Source organism: Anomaloglossus baeobatrachus, chromosome 2 (genome assembly GCF_048569485.1).
Source record: "Anomaloglossus baeobatrachus isolate aAnoBae1 chromosome 2, aAnoBae1.hap1, whole genome shotgun sequence".
Taxonomy (NCBI): domain Eukaryota; kingdom Metazoa; phylum Chordata; class Amphibia; order Anura; family Aromobatidae; genus Anomaloglossus; species Anomaloglossus baeobatrachus.
This window is the reverse complement of record NC_134354.1, coordinates 418,359,119-418,379,739: the sequence shown is the minus strand read 5'-3', so window position 1 is coordinate 418,379,739 and position 20,621 is coordinate 418,359,119. Positions and strand designations below refer to the sequence as shown.

Here is a 20,621-nt window from a genome sequence, read left to right as displayed (position 1 = left end):
TAAAGGATCCACATGGGATGACATCTGTATGGGGAAGGTCGTCCGTTCCAATTTTAGCAGGGCTCCTTTAGTAATAATTTTTAATTGTAAAAAAACTGTTTAATACATTTTTTTTTTACCACTAAACTGTTACTTGAACCAGGTAGCTTTTTTTTCACAAGCGTATCAGGATAAAGTGCACCATAAAACGTATTGTGCAATTTTTCCTGAGTACACAGATACCTCTTATGTGGAGGAAAGTAATTGTTTGGGTGCATGGCGGGGTTTAGAAGAGAACGAGCACCATTTGACAGCAAAATTGGTTGTAATCATTGGCGGACTCCATGTCGCGTTTGGAGACCCCTATGCCTAAATAATGGGGTTCCCCCACAAGTGATCCTATTTTGGGAACTAGACCCCTCGAAGAATTTATCTAGATCATGGGTCCCCAATTCCAGTCCTCAAGGGCCGCCAACAGTGCAGGTTTTCAGGATTTCCTTAGTATAGCACAGGTGATAATTTAATCACCTGCACAGTTGATGATTCCAACACCCATGCAATGCTAAGGAAATCCTGAAAACATGCACTGTTGGCGGCCCTCGAGGACTGGAGTTGGGGAACCCTGATCTAGATGTTTGGTGAGCCCATTGTACCCCCAGGGGCTTCACAGAAGTTCATAACGTTGAGCCATGAAAATATATATATTTTTTTTACCACAAATTTTGCTTTAACCAGGTAGCTTTTTTTTTTTTTACAAGGGTATCAGGAAAAAATGCACCATAAAACGCATTGTGCAATTTCTACTGAGTACAAAGATATCTCACATGTGGTGGAAATCAATTGTTTGGGCGAACGGCAGGGCTTGGAAGAGAAGGAGCGCCATTTGACTTTTCAAACGCACAGACACCATGCAGTGATGTGCATCACTGATTGGCCACTGCAGGACGCATGGACAGATGAAATACTAAAAGCAACTGGGAATACGGGAAACATAAAGTCTCGCCGAAAATTGAGCACAGATGCAGATCCGTTATGTGCATAACTGATCAGTGCTCGGCGGGATGCACGGACGAATGAGGTGTAAAAACGGACAGGTGATACAGAAAAAAAAAAGTTATACTCCCAGGACCCAGAGGATTAGCAGGAGGATCACTGACCAGAAGAACTGCAGGAGGAATAGAAGGCAGCAATATGGACAGCTTCTTACAGGAGCAGCAGGCAGGAAGTTGGACAGCTCATTTGTGAAGACCCAGGAAGGACCCAGCGATAGAGGAAATGTGATCGGATCAATGAAGAGCTCGGTCGACCCAGTGACAGCAGGTGAGGGGACGTCGGAGCGGGACAGCAGATGGAGTGGGGGAGACCGGAGAAACAGAGGCAGAAGAATGGGGGCAGTATAGAGATCGCGGGGGGAGGGGGAGCAGATTGGGGGGGCACATCAGCAGGGGGCAGGGCCCATCATGGGAGCGCGCAGGGGCCATCACGGGAGCGCGCAATACTTACGGGGTGCAGGAGCGGCAGGAGCAGTGGAGAAGGCGGCGGCAGCAGCGTCAGTGCGGCACTACAAGTACCAGCCAGTGCACGCCACAGACAAGCTGGGAGAGGGCTCCCCAGGCCAACACAACCTTGGGGAGAGTGGTCACCTCCAGATCAGACTGCCCCACTGCACGCTGATTGGAGCGATTGCGCGTCATTGCACAATCGAACCAATCAGTGCTGCAGGGGGTGGGAGGCACCATGTTTGATCTCTTGCTATGAGGTGCTGCAGCTGCTGCAGCACCTCATAGCAGGGTCTCACAGGATCGCACTGATTGAGGCATTGTTTTAGGTCGAAACCAGTGTGATCGATGTGGTTGGCGGTTCAGATTTGAACAGCCAATCACAACGATAATCGATGGGGGGTCGCGATGCCACCCCGGGTCAAGCAAAGGTCCCCTGCTGTAAGAAACAGTAGGGGACATAATTTGAAAGCCGTTGCTATGGCCACGGCAATCAAATGAACTTTAGGTGGTAAAGTTAAGTGCCTGGTTGTTAAGTCACGTAAAAATAGGACGTAACTTTACTGCTCGCGGTCGTTAAGGGGTTAAATTACTTGTATTTTTTGGTTGAGGAAATTGTGTGAAAATGGGTGTGGCTAACAAAATGGGTGTGGTTACATAATGGGTGTGGTTTTCAAATGGGCGGTGTTTACAGAGAATCTATTGTTAAAAATTTGAATCCCACCCCTGCCCCCGTCCCATCACATAACTGTAAAGTCCAAGATCGGTGATCGGACGCAATATTGTGCTATCTCGATCCTGATCCCAATCTTTACAAAACGATTGGGCGACGCTTCCCGATCCTGACCATTGGGAGGATCGCCCATCACTAGTGCTGGGTCATAGAAGACCCTGGCAGCCTGCAGGCTGGCTGTATTTCCCTTATAACTAGAGCTATTTTAGCAGCCCCAGATACAAGGGAAATCAGGTGAAAAAGAAAACATTTCAAGATTTAAGTGCCCCTCAAAGATATTTTATGGTCTTTTGAGGGCGCAATATGTAAAATATATATAAAATAATTAAAAAAAACAACTGGTAAAAAAATAAATAACTAAATAAATTACATTGCCAATCCAAATTGCTGTTTCTAGCCTCAACCCTATAAAAAAAAAACATTTCTAATATAATTTTGTTACAGAAATACATTTTTAAATGTATTTTAGTGGTTCACTGTGGTAAAAAAAAAAAACTGGGAAAAAAAGAAACTTAATTCCCTTATTTTTCCACCGATATCACCAAATAGCAAAAAACAGATAAACTATGACAGTGACATAAAAATTAAGCCCCATGTATCACGAGAAAAAGTGGCGAAAATTATTTGAATATATGAAAGAGAAATTTTTTATAGCTGTTTAACTTGCATGTACGAAAAATACGTACCTAGTCAAGAACAGGGTTAACTGGCCCAGTTTTGAACTGGTTAATAATAAATTTGAACTTACTACATAGGATAAGTAATCAAAATTAACACTCTAAATTATTATTATTATACTTTTAAATATGTAGAGTTTAACTTACCCATCCATACCTCACCAAACTGCCCAGCACCTAGTTTTTTCACCAGTTGGAGTGAACTGCGTGAAATTTCCCATTCATCCCCCCACCAGGGCTTTTGTGGCCGATGAGTTTGACATGGTACCTTCAGTAACGTGCACAATCCGTCCAAGGTACCTAGATCAAATACATATAAAATTATATATATACCAATATATTTATGGAATGAGCTGTGAATTTTTAGGCAGTTGTGAAAACCACTATTTGGTGCATTTCAAAAGATACTACAATCTAAGGAGGTTATCATTACAACAAAGTTAAGACTCATATAACAGATTTAAAGGGAACCTGTCAGCAGAAAGTTCGCCCAAAACCTAAAAGATTCCCCCTCTGCAGCTCCTGGGCTGCATTCTAGAAAGGTCCCTGTTATTATTGTGCCCCATGTGAGACCAAAATAAAGACTTTATAAAGTGGTACCTTTTTGTATTCAGATACTTTAAATGTGACACGGTTGCGGGCTTTCTGGCGTCCGTTATTCTGCCTCCTGGTCCTGTATGCCGCCCCCCATCGCTCCTTTCCATAGCTGATGCACCGCCCACTGCTCCAGCCATCCCCGCGCATGCCCAGTGCCAGTCTCACGGGACTGAGCAGTGTGACCGCTGGTGACGTGTGCGCAGGCAAGTGATTATGGGCGGGGCTGCGCTCAAACCTCACCAGTGGTTACACTGTGCTCAGGGTACATGCTAGACTGTATGGGCTGCTTCCAGGGATGACGTCCCTTTTGTCACCTGATAGGGGCGTGTTCAAAATACTATCACGTGACAAAAGGGACGTCATCCCTGGAAGCAGCCCATACAGTCTAGCATGTACCCTGAGCACAGTGTAACCACTGGTGAGGTTTGAGCGCTCACGAGATTATGGGCGGGTACTTGCTGATAACAATCACAGCCCCGCCCATAATCACTTGCCTGCGCACACGTCACCAGCGGTCACACTGCTCAGTCCCGTGAGACTGGCACTGGGAATGCGCGGGGATGGCTGGAGCAGTGGGAGGTGCATCAGCTATGGAAAGGAGCGATGGGGGGGCGGCATACAGGACCAGGAGGCAGAATAACGGACGCCAGAAAGCCTGCCCCCGTGTCACATTTACAGTATCTGAATACAAAAAGGTACCACTTTATAAAGTCTTTATTTTGGTCTCACATGGGGCACAATAATAACAGGGACCTTTCTAGAATGCAGCCCAGGAGCTGCAGAGGGGGAAGCTTTTAGGTTTTGGGCGAAATTTCTTCTGACAGGTTCCCTTTAAAAACGCTAGTAACTGTGTTTTTTTCAACCAGAATTCTTTCCACCAGTTCTGTAAATGAACATTTCTGTGCTATACTTGTTAACTAAGCAAGTACTATTTGGCAAGATGAAAGAGTTGTGTGAGTTCTCTGAGCTAATCAGATATACTTGTTGGTAACCCTGGTAGATATAAGGCCGGAGCCTCACCCCTGGAGGCCAGCATGACTTTGAATAGGGGGGAGGTGACACCAAAAAGGGTTTTAATCCAGGGAACCAGTTTATATAGGTCAGCCTGGGAGTGAGGGATCCCTTTGGCCTGTGCTCCCTTAGGATAGTGGTCACCAGATACCCCCCCGGTGCCATCTTACCTGCCTGATGTCCTTTGTCGACAGCCTCTTTGAGCAGCAGCGGGCTGATGCCAGCCACCATACACCTGGGTGGCTCCATGCTCAGCTGAGGTCAACCCTGGGCGGCGGTGCAATTACGGCTTCCTCTGACTCACCCATGTCGCAGGAGCAGCTTCACTGCAGGTGCCGGCCACCGGCGCAGCTGTCCCCTGCAGCGCCTAACTCCAATTCTGCTCAGCCGCTGGAACAGACTTCCCGCAGGCACTGTCCGTCTGCGGGGCTGTCTATGGATGTGCCAGTGTAGCCTCAGTGGTGGCACAGAAGCTCCTCCGGGGACCCTTCAGGCGCTGGGCAGCAGCGTGGCGGTGAGAGCCGGCCCTGGAGGAATTCATGCGCACACCTGAGGTTGGCGGTGGTTGGTAGGCCTCAGCCTCAGCTGGGGGCAGGTCCTGCCACTGCCCTCTAACTCCAATCCCTTGATGTCGCTGCAGGCCACCCCGGCGATGTACTGGTCAGGCGGCCTGACTTCTCTGCTACGATGGTCTCACAGAGGATCCAAGGCTCCTTCATGTCGGACAGTGGTTTGTCTTCGGCAGTTTCCTCCTCACACCTGCAGTCCACGAGTTCAATCTCTGGTCATCCAGGCGGGCTACTTATGGATTGGGCCTGCCAGTGGCTGATCCGAGGTCCATGTCACTATTTCCGGGATTATTCAGCACCCAGCATTGAGATGTCGGTTTTCTGGCAGCTTCAGAGAGTCAGCAGGATATGGGAGTCCCGGCTGGTGGGATGACAGCTCCAGCGCCGCCCAGTGAGTATGGGTCTATATTTTGTTCATCTCCCTTTCCTGTTGGTTTTCCGGGTGTTTTGTCTAGTCAGGTGATGTTGGGGTTAGGTAGTTGTTAGTCCGCTTGGGGGCTAATAGGTCTGTGCCAGGGTGTGTATCCGCTTGCCTTGTTCCTGGTGTTTTGGGTACAGAGGTCGTGGTTGGCGGGCCTGTGTGCTCGGGCAGGGTGTCGCAACCGGTTTCAGTATCAATTCAGGCGGAGCAGGAGAAAGATAGTATTTACTTGCATGGTACAGAGCCGAGTGAAGTCTTTGTTTGTTTTGAGGAGCAGCTGGGTTCTCATCTTAAGCCCTTTACCCCGGCCACTAAAACACCCTTATAACCATGCCAATTTTTGCAATTCTGACCAGTGTCAGTATGACAAGTTATAACTCTGGAATGCTTCAACGGATCCCGATGATTCTGACATTGTTTTTTTCGTGACATATTGTACTTCATGATAGTGGTAAATTTAGGCCATTATTTTATGTGTTTATTTGTGAAAATTTGGCAAAAATTTAGCTTCACAGAAGTTTATAACGTTGAGTCGTGAAAATTAAAAAAAATAATTTTACCAAAAAATTGTTGCTTCAACCAAGTAGGTTTTTTTCACAAGGGTATCAGGAAAAAATGCACCATAAAATGTATTGTGCAATTTCTCTTAAATACGCTAATACCTCATATGTGGTGGAAATCAATTGTTTGGGCGCACGGCAGAGCTCGGAAGATAAGGAGCACCATTTGACTGTAAAATTGTCTGGAATTATTAGAGGACGCCATGTCATGTTTGGAGACCCCCTGAGGTGCCTAAACAATGGAACTCCCCCACAAGTCACCCAATTTTGGAAACTAGACCCCTTAAGGAATTTATCTAGATGTTTGGTGAGCACCTTGAACTCCTGGGGGCCTCACAGAAATTGATAACATTGAGCTGTGAAAATAAAAAAAAAATGTATTACCACAATGTTTTTACTTCAACCAGGTAGCCTTTTTTCACAAGGGTATCAGGAAAAAATGCACCATAAAATTTACTGTGCAATTTTTCTTGAGTACGCAGACACCTCACATGTGGTGGAAATCAACTGTTTAGGTGCACGGCAGGGCTCGGAAGGCAAGGAGAACCATTTGACTTTTGAAACGCACGGATGCAAATCAGTGATGTGCATCACTATTCGGCCGCTGCAGGACGCACACACGGATGAGTTGCAAAAAGTGATGGGGGATACGGACAAAAAAAATCATGCCCAAAATTGAGCACAGATGCCGATGCATGATGTACATCACGGATCGCCGCTCGCAGGATGCACAGACGGATGAGATGAAAAAAGGGACAGGAGATGAGGGACAAAAAAAAAAAATTGTACTCACATGACCAGAGGATTAGAGTAGGATAACTGACAAGAGCAATTGCAGGAGGAAAAGCAGGCAGAATTATGGATGGCTTATTACAGGACGCAGCAGCAGGTAGTAAGATGAACGGCTCACCAAGGACCCAAGAAGGACCCAGCGATGGAGGCAGATGCAATCGGACCAATGAAGACTTCAGATGACCCAGTGGCAGAAAGTAGGGGACGTCGAAGGGGGAGCGTAGATGCCGAGGGAGAGACTAGAGAAGCCGAGGGGTCGCACCAACCACAGAGGCAGGAGAATCGGGGCAGCAGGAGAGAATGCAGGTGGGGCCAGATAGAGAGATTGCGTGGGGGGCAGATAGAGAGATCACGGGGGAAAGTGTGGCGCCCCTGAAGCTCCAGTCACCACAGAGGTACAGCACCTCAGCCAGAGGTGTAGTGTTCCTTTCCCGGGTAAGGAGGGGGTCACAAATCGGTATAAATAAAACACAGAAACACTCTCATTTAGCAACACTCCACTAAACCGTGGTTAGGGCAAGTTGCACCTTTGATGTCACCATAGGAATGTGTGACGCCCTGGGCAAGCCAGGGGTCACAGGCAACTACATCACCACACCCTACACCCCGGCTAGGTACACCAAAGCTAGACCAGAAACCCTTGTTGCCTTCCTCCAGGGGCTGATGATCACACCAGGGGGCGGAGCCAGGCGGTTGGTCTCCGCCCACCGAGGAGTTCACAGTCCTGGAGGTGGGAAAAGTAAGCAGATTAGTTTTGACAGTGAAAGTGAGAGGAGCTAAGTGGCAGTAGAGCAACTATCTGACAGCGTCCGGGTGTGTGCCCCGGACAGAGACAGCAAGGTTAGCAGACGGCGGTGACCGTCTGCAGGAGTGGCTTTTTGGAGTTGCCGAAAGGACCGTGGACGGGCGGTGGCCCGGCGGTACCGGACCGGTACACGAAGAGAAGTCAGCACCATTGGCAGGGGCCTTTCAGATCCCGGCAAGGCTTGGAGTCGCCGTACAATTTGCCAAATCCGTCAGTGAAGGGGACCTCCTGGGTCTCCAAACAACTAAGTCCCGATTGAAGGCAACAGTCCAACCGTATGAGAGAGACACCGCCACCGCCAAGGCACCAGTTTCTCAGGGCCAGCACCTGCGGGCATAGAGGGGCTCCTCCGGCCCATATCCAAGCCGGGGAGCGGGTTACCGGTGGGAACCCATTGGAACCAACAACCGTACTAGGTGCAGGGAAAGAGACCGTCACCGCTAACTACCGGGGAAGAGCAATAGCAGCCGTCCGTGGGAACCGTCCTTCCAGCCGAGTGTTTACCGTGAACTGTGTCGTTGTCTCAGGCTGAGTGAGTACCACCGTGCCGTGTGGCACAGCGCTGCCCCCGCGTCCCTGCACCTCGCCAGACCCCGCAACCCGCCTGCACCATCTACCCCTACCCCATCACCGGGCCCCGGGACAACCAACCCCCTACCCACGGAGGGGAGAACTTACAACTTGACTGCTCACTGTTACAACTCCCGGGATCCCCGTTTAGAGCAGCGGTGGTGTCAACACTATCACCACAACCGTGGGTGGCGTCACAGACAAACACTAACTCCCCCACCAACAAATCAACCCCCTTTCACTCACGGGCGAGGAGCGCTGCTAGAGGCCCCGGGATCTGGCCCACCGCTCGAGCCACGACAGAGGAGCGGCCAGACCCCGAGCAGAGGGAGAGCGCGGCGTCCCCTCCTCCGCCCGCGACAACTTGGCGTCACGAACAGGATCCTACCGCTCTGCCGTCTGGTAGAGGTGCGCCTTGTTACCGCCGGAGGTGTCCGGCCGGAAAATTTGAAAAGCCGCAATCTTGGGCGCGAAAAAGTCCCGCTCGAGCGTCTTCTCGAGTAGTGGAGGCGCGAAGGCCAAAACCCCGCCCCGATAGAGGAGGAGCCGGAAAGAGGCTAAGGGGGATGAAATGGCGGCTGGTCGCATGTGAGCGCAGCTATAAAAGCAGAGACGCCGGGACTCTGCAGCGATACTCTGTTCCTGGAAGCCTTTATTCCCAAAATGCACAGTCCGACTATCAACGAGGACGCTCCTGCACCCGGCACGGCGATGTGGCTGAGGGACCGGACCGTCCCGCTGAGTAACCGTCTGCAGGCCCACATGCAGCTCCTCCTAGAGGAGTGGGAGACCGACATGGCGGACGTGGTGGCTGCTATGCGGAGACGCGAGGTGGAAGAGGATTCGGAGGAGCGTGTAAGGGACCCACGCCCCTGTATTCCCGAGGGATCGGCCGCTGCGGCTGAGGAGCCCGGCCTGTGCCCGCTCACTCTGCCTCCCTCCCCGCTATCCGCGTTAGCTGCTGCCGCCCCGCCACTAGGACCGCTACCTGTCCAACCGGTAGCGATACCCTGCCAACCCGCCCTGGCGGATCAGTTGGCTGCAGACGCTCAGGACCCCCCTGAATCGCCCCCGTGGGAGCCGCTGGAACCGCGGCCCCTTAATAAAGAGATGCCGGAAGCCCCGGCAGTGATTGCGACGGACCCCGAGCCCGGGACCGTGGCATGGATGAAGGCCCGAGTGGTGGAATTCCACCGACGCCAGCAAAGTCAGCTCTTCCTTATGATGGAGCAGTGGACCAATGAAGTGGAAGCGCTGGTTGAAACTGCCCCGATGTATGGGAAGGGAGAAGATGTGATGGAGCCAAGGGGTAGCCCACGTCCCCATGTCCTATCAGGACCGGTCGCTGCGGCTGGGGGGCCCGGCCCTGTCACGGCCCTCGTATCATCCCTACCACTATTATTGGAGCGTCTCAGCATTGATCAACCTGATCTACTACCCCACACTACTGCAGAGGAACCTGAAGTGTTGGACGCTGGAGGCCAGGAGGCTGCGGCAGCTGGCGGCAACCCGCCTGACACAAAGACAAGCGATGATGACTCCAGTGACTCTAACTCCGGTGCTGAACCCACCCCTGGAAGCGCGGTGACAAGTGAGCGCCCCCGCTATGTGGGAGAGCCGGTGGTTTATTACACCCCGTGGAATGGTGGAAACGGATACCGGGCACCCCTTTCGCAGCAGGCCTGCCACTGCATGTTTGATATGCTGGTGGCGGAAGAGGGGGCCGCCCCTGAAGAGTTGGAGTAAGGGCAGTGGAGCACCATTGTCACTGTCCCCGTTGGGACCAGAAAAGTTGAAAAAGTTTGAAAGTTCAGCAAAAAGAATGATAAGTAAAATGATTAACCGAACATTCACCTGATTGAAGCTGTGATTTGCAACCGGTCGTTACCGGCACCGTTGTCCCCGTGGGGACCGTTTAAAGTTTTTGCATAGGAACTCCTATGGACAAGCCCGAGAACTTGCAGGGCAACCACAAACTCAGTGGCATGTAAATATGTTTTGTTACCGCTTTCACCGTTGCCGCCTCCGGAGAGGCAGATTGGAGGAAGGGCCCACAGTGGAGCAGGCTGGGGCCCAGCCACCACCGGAACCGGTGGCATTCCTCTGGGGGTTTCAGGGGCTCCCCATGGACGTGGGTCCCCTGAAAAGGACAGAACCCGCTCGGGCAATTTGTGCTGGACTGGGGTCAAGGGGTGCTGCCTGTTTCTTAGGGGCAGCATCAGGGCCAGGTTGCTTGGGTGGGAGAGAGCGGAAGCCGTAACCGTTTTGAAACCGTTTAAGTAAGAGTACCTCCCGATGTGGGAAGAAGTTATTATATTTGTAAACATGTTACCGTTTTACCGTTTTTTCTATTTTTCAGTTTAAAGAAAAATAAACCCGGTGTTGGACGGGCAGCCCGTGGACGGTCTGCATTTTGCTAAGGGGGAATGTGACGCCCTGGGCAAGCCAGGGGTCACAGGCAACTACATCACCACACCCTACACCCCGGCTAGGTACACCAAAGCTAGACCAGAAACCCTTGTTGCCTTCCTCAAGGGGCTGATGATCACACCAGGGGGCGGAGCCAGGCGGTTGGTCTTCGCCCACCGAGGAGTTCACAGTCCTGGAGGCGGGAAAAGTAAGCAGATTAGTTTTGACAGTGAAAGTGAGAGGAGCTAAGTGGCAGTAGAGCAACTATCTGACAGCATCCGGGTGTGTGCCCCGGACAGAGACAGCAAGGTTTGCAGACGGCGGTGACCGTCTGCAGGAGTGGCTTTTTGGAGTTGCCGAAAGGACCATGGACGGGCGGTGGCCCGGCGGTACCGGACCGGTACACGAAGAGAAGTCAGCACCATTGGCAGGGGCCTTTCGGATCCCGGCAAGGCTTGGAGTCGCCGTACAATTTGCCAAATCCGTCAGTGAAGGGGACCTCCTGGGTCTCCAAACAACTAAGTCCCGATTGAAGGCAACAGTCCAACCGTATGAGAGAGACACCGCCACCGCCAAGGCACCAGTTTCTCAGGGCCAGCGCCTGCGGGCAAAGAGGGGCTCCTCCGGCCCATATCCAAGCCGGGGAGCGGGTTACCGGTGAGAACCCATTGGAACCAACAACCGTACTAGGTGCAGGGAAAGAGACCGTCACTGCTAACTACCGGGGAAGAGCAATAGCAGCCGTCCGTGGGAACCGTCCTTCCAGCCGAGTGTTTACCGTGAACTGTGTCGTTGTCTCAGGCTGAGTGAGTACCACCGTGCCGTGTGGCACAGCGCTGCCCCCGTGTCCCTGCACCTCGCCAGACCCGCCTGCACCATCTACCCCTACCCCATCACCGGGCCCCGGGACAACCAACCCCCAACCCACGGAGGGGAGAACTTACAACTTGACTGCTCACTGTTACAACTCCCGGGATCCCCGTTTAGAGCAGCGGTGGTGTCAACACTATCACCACAACCGTGGGTGGCGTCACAGACAAACACTAACTCCCCCACCAACAAATCAACCCCCTTTCACTCACGGGCGAGGAGCGCTGCTAGAGGCCCCGGGATCTGGCCCACCGCTCGAGCCACCACAGAGAAGCGGCCAGACCCCGAGCGGAGGGAGAGCGCGGCGTCCCCTCCTCCGCCCGCGACAAATGCACAGTCCAATGCCAGCCTGGGGGTGGAGTCTAGTTACTGGGACCAGACTGTAGAACGTGAGCCAGTTGGAAGAGGACCCGGAGGAGAGCGGTCCTAGGGATGAGGTCTGGGTCAGCTCGTCTCAGGATCATGGGAAAGAAGGGGTCCTAGGGCCACAGGAAGTGCAACAAACACCCGTGGACTCTTTTCCCCACCGGAATACTGGTGTGGATAGACTTGACCACATAGAGGACTGGCCCCTCAACCAATGGAGAACTTTAAGACTCAGCTAGCAAACCGGAGGCTAAGGTTACTGCAAGTACTGGAGCCACATCCACACACATCCAGTGAAAAGGTGATCACATAGGGCCAAGGGATAGAGCTTCAAGCCACACGACAGGGTCCGTGCACACCTGCTCGGGGCTCTGTGTGTGCAGGTGCAGAACAGGCGGGAGAGATCAGTGCAGGAAGATGACCAGGAAAGGACACTGAAGGGTGTACCGGGTTGTGCCTCCGAACTATCTGGGGATCTGCTGGGGCCCATCACAGCAGAACTCAGCACTCCGAGGACAGCCTCTGACTAGTCATGGAAACCTGGAACTCTGAACTGTGAGTAAAGACCTTGTGACTGCATTCCTGTGTGGCCCAGTTATTCGCCGCGTCTCCGGCCCTGCACACTGCAATCACTCCACAACACCATCTTAAGCCCTGGGGACTCAGCTCTTCCCGTGGGGAGCTATATTAACTCAGCTGCATCAGCATCGATCCCCAGGGGAAACCGAATAGCAGCAGCGGCACCTATCTTGCCGTATACCACAGGTGGCGTCACAAACTATCATCCCCTGTAAATATAATCCCCACAACCATCAGCCATTTAATGACACCACCGGGGTCACGGAACCAGGCCCTGTCGCCGTGACATCCTCCGAGCAGAACAGAGCCGGCCTGGTAATGAGTAACCCCCAGGGCCCGGTGAGGGCGTGTCAGAAGCAGATAGAGAGATCTCAGTAGGGGCAGATGGGGGGCAGATCGGCAGGGAGGCAGCACGGGAGTGCGCAGGGGCAGTACGGGAGTGAGCAGGGGCAGCATGCAAAACTTACAGCGGCAGCAGGATGCAAGAGGGGCGATCAGACAGGATTGGTTGTGTGCTACAAGCACCAGAAGGGGCACGGTGCAGACATACTGCGAGAGGGTTCTTCAGGCCAAAACAAGCCTGGGGAGGGTGGACACTGCCACGTCAGACTGCTTCTCTTGCATGCTGATTGGAGCGATTGAGCGTCATAGCATAATCGCTCCAATCAGTGCTGTGGGGGAGGGGGGGGTGCCATGTTTGCTGGCCTCCAGCCTATGATCTGGTGCTGCTGCAGCAAATTATAGCTGTATCTCAGCCAATCCCAGCGATCATGGATGGAGGGTGGCGATGTCATCTTCCTTGGGGTCAAGCAAAAGTCCCCTGCTGTAAGAAACATCATTAGAAAGCTATTTCCATTGCTATGGCCATGGCAATCAAATGAATTTTAGGCTGTATATCCTGGTCGTTAAGTCACGTAAAAATAGGACATAACAGTACGGCCCGCGGTTAAGCAGGAGGTCAGGGAGAAAGTTTGGAAGGACGATTCCAAATTTTTTCCCTGTTGCCCCTGGAGAAATTTAATTTAGATAATCACAAGAAGGATGATAGTAAAAAAGAGAATGAAGAGAAGCATTGGTGGCATCTGATCCCACAAACTTTCACAAACTGGTTGCAGGCGCTCACGATTTTGGTGAGAGTTTTTGGGGAAAAAGGCACCGGACAATTGTTCGCACCTTTTTTGCCACATGGATTCCATTGGGGAAACTTATAGGGTCTACCGGGGGCAGTGACAATATCTGATTCAGAGGATGTTATATGTTGAGGTTTCACTAGATCCCTCGATTTACCTCCCTAATATTACTCCCAAGAATATGGGAAAAATCTCTTCCACAGTTCTCCTTCATATGTTAACCATTGCTAGATGTCTTATAGCTCTCCCTTGAAAACAGACCAATCCTCCATCATATCAAGATATGCTGAGCAGAATTTCTCACATACACCGGATGGAGTATTTGTCAGCCCTTTTTAATGTAGGTGTTAAATTATTTGAAAATATCTGGGCTTCTTGGGATTATTTTTGGGCTCAATATAATAGCTAATACCTACTGTATATCTCCCCTTCCATCCCTCTCCTTCCTTGTGTGTCTTTGTTACTTGTTTTGTGTAAGGTATAGATTTAGTTGTAAGTTGATAAAGATTATTTAGATTAATCTCATGACATTATTCATGCTATTGCTAAAAGGAGTAATATTCTGATATATATATGATTATGATAACTATATCATTCTAATTTCTTGAGAGGTATGTGGTTAGGTGGGGTAGGCTTGATAAATCATATTGTATGTAATCTTTTAAGTGCCTTGTATTATGTCTCACTAATTCTTATATACTCTATCATTATACTTTGTTAAACTTATAATAAATTCAATAAAAATTAGTTAAAAAATAATCATTATAAGTAATATACGTCTACAGCTCAGAATATTTACAGTATATGAACATGTTAATGACATTTTTTACCGGAATAATGTTGCACAAGTTCTTGAAGTGTCTTAAAAGTTATTCGTGGAGATATATAGAATCCTCCATTGTCCATGTTGCGAATTTTGTAATGTTTCACCACCTCTCCATGATTCTGATCTAGATCGCGCACAGATAAAGAGTAGGAGCCTGGAAACAACAATATGTATGATTGAGTCATAGCTTGAAAAAATTTAGCTTTTCAATAGAAAAAGTGATACAGGAAAAATATCTTCACACTGAGCTAACCAATAGATAGAAAAAAATAAAATAAAATTCAGAGTCCTCATTGGTTTGATCAACTGTATCACTACATATTACTAATTAGTAAATAAAAAAAACGTAAAAATCGACTTGCAAAATTAAGGTCCAATTTATGTCACTTCCCTATTTCATTGCAATACTATACCTTTATTTGTTTCACTTTCTCGGATAAGGAAAGAACCTTGCTGGTTTCCTGGCGCTAAGAGTTGACGCTCTGCATCTTTCCGACCTAGATCTTTGAAGAACCAACTAAAGAAAACATGTTTAGATGAATTCATAAGAAACAAACACTTTTTCTATAAACATAAGAATAAAAAACTCTACAATCAAAGACAAAATCTTAACTTCTCACCAGGCCATGATAATATTCAATTCTTAAGATATTATCAAGTTCTGTATGGTGTTTTGTGTGTACATGTGTCTGTGTGTCTGTATGTACCCATTGGGATTTTTAATATTTCTCCTTAAATACAGGGTGATAGGGGCTGCGCTCCTACTTATCTTGATTTTCCATTTTCAGCTCATATAAAGACTGCTTCACATCTTCTGTCCTTTAGACCCATTGCATAAGGGGTACTTTGCACGCTGCGACATCACAGGCCGATGCTGCGATGCCGAGCGCGATAGTACCCGCCCCCGTCGCAGCAGCGATTTCCTTGTGATAGCTGCCGTAGCGAAAATTATCGCTACGGCAGCTTCACATGGACTCACCTGTCCTGCGACCGTCGCTCTTGCCGGCGACCCGCCTCCTTGTTAAGGGGGCGGGTCGTACAGCGTCATAGCGACGTCACACGCCAGGCGGCCAATCGGAGCGGAGGGGCGGAGATGAGTGGGATGTAAACATCCCGCCCATCTCCTTCCTTCCGCATATCCTGCGGAAGCCGCAGTGACGCCGGTAGGAGATGTTCCTCGCTCCTGCGGCTTCACACACAGCGATGTGTGCTGCCGCAGGAGCGAGGAACAACATCGGACTGTCGCGTCAGCGTAATCATGGATTACGCCGACGCTGCACCGATGATACAATTACGACGCTTTTGCGCTCGTTAATCGTATCATCTAGGCTTTACACACTACGATGTCGCATGCGATGCCGGAAGTGCGTCATTTTCAATTTGACCCCACCGACATCGCACCTGCGATGTCGTAGTGTGCAAAGCCCGCCTAAGTGTTTAACCACAGTCTTTGTTTGTAAGGTTACCTTGTGTATTTTCTTCTTATGTATTTACATTTCACATGAATAGTAAGAATGGAAATGGATTCATATTTTTTTTCCTCTCTGCGTTGTTAAAAAAAAACCCAAAAAATTGCCTACTAGTTAAAATTTCAGGTCAGGGATGTACCAAGATCCACACAGCCCGGCTGAGAGCAGATCACAGTATTGTAGTGCACATGTGTGCCGCCCCCGTGCCAGCAGCCGCCGCTGCTTGGATCCGGGCCTGCTGGGGTGGTGGCTCAAGGGTCTCCGGACCCGGGGGTCTCGCGGACACGCCGAATTACAGGGGGGAACGTAAGTGTACGGGCTAGGTCGTATTAAGTTTGTGACGCCACCCACGGTATGTGGTGAGGTGGGACACCACCGCTGCAGTTGTGGGGCACCCGGGGGAGTTGTTGTGGCAGCTAGTTGTTAACCCCTCCGTGGGTAGGGGTGGTGGCCCCGGGACCCGATGTCTCAGTGCAGGGTATAGCGACCGCAGGGAGTGTTTGTGTACTCACAGTTAATAAACCACACAAGTCTCTGGTAAACCAAGGTGATGGTGGCCGATGTCGCGGCCGGTGCATTCAGGTCCCCCACCCGGCTGGTGGTCTCTATCCTTTTCCTCTGTACTGTTTATGTAAGGTAGACTTCCTAGCTTGAAACTCAGGAGTCCGCTCCCGGCTGGATGTGGCCTAAGGAGCCGTGCCCGCAGACGCTGGCCCGTGGGATCTATGGGCCCTGGCGGTGACCTCTTATCCCTATCAGTGGATTGTTGCCCTCTATGAGGGACTTTGGGTGGGACAGGACCTCTAGTCCTGGCCTCAATCGGTGAATTAACCAGTCCACTTGGTTCCAGTTCTGGCTTCAGGGTCCGAGTACCCCCCCTTGTGCTACGTTTTCCGGGTCAGTTCCCCGTGTCGGTACCGGCAGGCTACAACCCTGTCCCGGTCCACCTCGGTTCTGCCGAGCCGTCTTCCTGTCTCCTGCTGAGGGAGACCACCGTCTGCCTCCTAGCCAGTGGCACCAGGGCTCCTACCCTGGTACCGTTCAACTTGAACTTTCCTGCTGGAGCTACACTTAGCTCCAGCCTACACTCCTCTCCAAACTGAACCACAAACTAATCTGACTGACCTGACTGTTTTCACGCCCCGGGCAGTCTAGATCCCTGGGTGGGCGTGTCCCAACCGCCTGGTCACGCCCAGTGGTGTGTCTATCTTTCCCTAAGGGGGAGTGACTAGGGTTTCTGGTTGGCTGTGTGTTTCCTAGTGGGGGAAGGTGTTATGCGGGGGCCTATTTGTGATTACCTGGTTTTGCCATAGCGTTACACATGCGTGGGTACTCTTTGACCTTTCCCGGCACCTGTGCATTACAATACATTGCTCTGACCTTAGTAGGGCAGATCAAATTGCACATGTGCAGGAGCGCAATGGAGGCCTCTGTGGATGACATAGGACATGTCATTCACACAAAGCTATGAAAGAGGACGGCAATGGAAGGAAGATAGGAGGTGCCATTCTGAAGCCAGGAACACCCATTGAGCCCAACTGCCCCACAGGGGAGTATAAAAGGTCTTTTTTATGTTATACAGATGGCTTGCCACTTACATGTGGTCAAAATTGTTGGTGCCCCTCGTTTAATGAAAGAAAAACCCACAATGGTCACAGAAATAACTTGAATCTGACAAAAGTAATAATAAATTAAAAAAATCTATGAAAATGAACAAATGAAAGTCAGACATTGCTTATCAACCGTACTTTCCACAGAATTTAAAAAAAATAAAAAAAAATAAAACTCATGAAATAGGCCTGGATAGAAATGATGGTTCCCTCCTTAACTTAATATTTTATTGCACAACCTTTTGAGGCAATCACTGCAATGAAACGATTCCTGTAACTGTCAATGAGACTTCTGCACCTCTCTAGGTATTTTGGCCCACTCCTCAAGAGCAAACTGCTCCAGTTGTCTCGTGTTTGAAAGTTGCCTTTTCAAGACGGCATGTTTCAGCTCTTTCCAAAGATGCTCAATAGGATTTAGGCCAGAGCTTATAGAAGGCCACTTCAAAATAGTCCAATGTTTTCCTCTTAGCAATTCTTTGGTGTTTTTAACTGTGTGTTTTGGGTCATTATACTGTTGCAAGACCCATGACCTGCGACTGAGACTAAGCTTTCTGACACTGGGCAGCCCATTTTTTTCTAGAGTCCCTTGATAGTCTTGAGATTTCATTGTACCCTGCACAGATTCAAGACACCCTGTGCCAGATGCAGCAAAGCAGCCCCATAACATAACAGAGCCTCCTCCATGTTTCATAGTAGGGACAGTGTTCTTTTCTTGATATGCTTCATTTTTCCGTCTGTGAACATAGAGCTGATGTGCCTTTGCCAAAAAGTTACATTTTTGTCTCATCTGTCCATAGGACACTCTCCCAGAAACTTTGTGGCTTATCAACATGTAGTTTGGCAAATTTCAGTCTGGCTTTTTTATGATTTTTTTTTTCAGCAATGGTGTCCTCCTTGGTTGTCTCCCATGAAGTCCACTTTGGCTAAAACGACGGATGATGTGATCTGACACTGATGTTCTTTGAGTTTGAAGTTCACCTTTACACTGTGTGGAGAATTATTAGGCAAATGAGTATTTTGATCACATGATACTTTTTATACATGTTGTCCTACTCCAAGCTGAATAGGCTTGACAGCCAACTACCAATTAAGTAAATCAGGTGATGTGCATCTCTGTAATGAGGAGGGGTGTGGTGTAATGACATCAACACCCTATATAAGCTGTGCTTAATTATTAGGCAACTTCTTTTCGTTTGGCAAAATGGGTCAGAAGAGAGATTTGATGGGCTCTGAAAAGTCCAAAATTTTGAGATGTCTTGCAGAGGGATGGAGCAGTCTTGAAATTGCCAAACTTTTGAAGCGTAATCACTGAACAATCAAGTGTTTCATGGCAAATAGCCAACAGGGTCGCAAGAAGCATGTTGGGCAAAAAAGGCGCAAAATAACTGCCCATGAATTGAGGAAAATCAAGCGTGAAGCTGCCAATATGCCATTTGCCACCAGTTTGGCCATATTTCAGATCTGCAACATTACTGGAGTAACAAAAAGCACAAGGTGTGCCATACTCAGGGACATGTCCAAGGTAAGGAAGGCTGAAAAACGACCACCTTTGAAACATAAGATAAATCGTCAAGACTGGGCCAAGAAATATCTTAAGACTGATTTTTTAAATGTTTTATGGACTGATGAAATGAGAGTGATTCTTAATGGGCCAGAAGCTGGATCAGTAAAGGGCAGAGAGCTCCACTCCGACTCAGACGCCAGCAAGGTTGAGGTGGGGTACTGGTATGGGCTGGTATCATCCAAGATGAACTTGTGGGACCTTTTCGGGTTGAGGATGGAGTGAAGTGGAGTGAACTCCCACAACTACTACCAGTTCCTGGAAGACAACTTCTTCAAGCAGTGGTACAGGAAGAAGTCAGTATCGTTCAAGAAAAACATGATTTTCATGCAGGACAATGCTCCATCACATGCATCTAACTACTCCAAAGCGTGGATGACCAGTAAAGGTCTAAAAGATGAAAAAATAATTACATGGCCCCTTGTTCACCTGATCTGAACCCCATAGAGAACCTGTGGTCCCTCATAAAATGTGAGATCTACAGGGAGGGAAAACTGTACACCTCTTGGAACAGTGTCTGGGAGGCTGTGGTGGCTGCTGCATGCAATGTTGATTGTAAACAGATCAAGCAACTGACAGAATCTATGGATGGTAGGCTGTTGAGTGTCATCATAAAGAAAAGTGGCTATATTGGTCACTACTTTTTGGGGGTTTTGTTTTTGCATGTCAGAAATGTTTATTTCTAAATTTTGTGCCGTTATATTGGTTTATCTGGTGAAAATAAACAAGTGAGATGGGAATATATTTGTTTTTTATTAAGTTGCCTAATAATTATGCACAGTAATAGTTACCTGCACAAACAGATATCCTCCTAAGATAGCAAAATCTAAAAGAAAACCCACTCCAACTTCCAAAAATATTAAGCTTTGATATTTATAAGTCTTTTGGGTTGATTGAGAACATAGTTGTTGATCAATAATAAAAAAAAAATCCTCTAAAATACAACTTGCCTAATAATTCTGCACATGGTGTAATCTCTTGAGAAGTTTTTCTGGGCTCTTTTGTTACCATTCATAATATCCGTCTCTTTGATTTCTCATCAATTTTCCTCCTGCGGCCATGTCCTGGGAGGTTGGCTACAGTCCCATTGATCTTAAATTTTTGAATACTATGTGCAACTATAATCACAGGAACATCAAACTGCATGGAGATGGTCTTATAACCTTTACCTTTAACATGCTTGTCTATAATTTTCTTTCTTTTTATTTTTTTTTTTTTAACATAAACTTTTATTGGTTTCAACAACATGTATAAACAATGTGAGAAGTACACTTCTTATCATGTAAACAATCACTTACAATTTTTCAACGGTTCTGTACCAGTTAAACGCTCCTTAGAAACCTAACACCAATTTAAAGGTAATGGAAGAGAAGCATAATCAACAGAAGAAGAGAGGGGGAGAAGAGGAGAAGCGGGAAAAGAGAGAAAAGAACATACCAAATGATTGGATCAGATCACACATTGCGATTCAGGGATTCATCCATTTCACCATAATAGAACATGGCACAATACAGGGTTATTCCCGTCCACCTGAGGCTCAACCCGGCTATCGCTATTTACATTATTACACCCTCCTACAGATATTCAT

General features: G+C 48.9%; 1 protein-coding gene across 2 annotated transcripts in view; it reads right to left on the bottom strand.

The window, feature by feature from the left end:
* Nucleotides 1–20,621, bottom strand: part of LCK (LCK proto-oncogene, Src family tyrosine kinase) — a 189,473-nt gene that overhangs the window by 53,019 nt on the left and 115,833 nt on the right. For both annotated transcript variants that reach the window (XM_075336154.1, XM_075336153.1), the window contains 3 exons: nucleotides 14,807–14,910; nucleotides 14,398–14,547; nucleotides 3,036–3,188 (listed from right to left, as the gene is read on the bottom strand). In XM_075336154.1, the coding sequence (XP_075192269.1) occupies nucleotides 3,036–3,188; nucleotides 14,398–14,547; nucleotides 14,807–14,910 (407 nt within the window). The remainder of the gene's footprint in view (nucleotides 1–3,035; nucleotides 3,189–14,397; nucleotides 14,548–14,806; nucleotides 14,911–20,621) is intronic.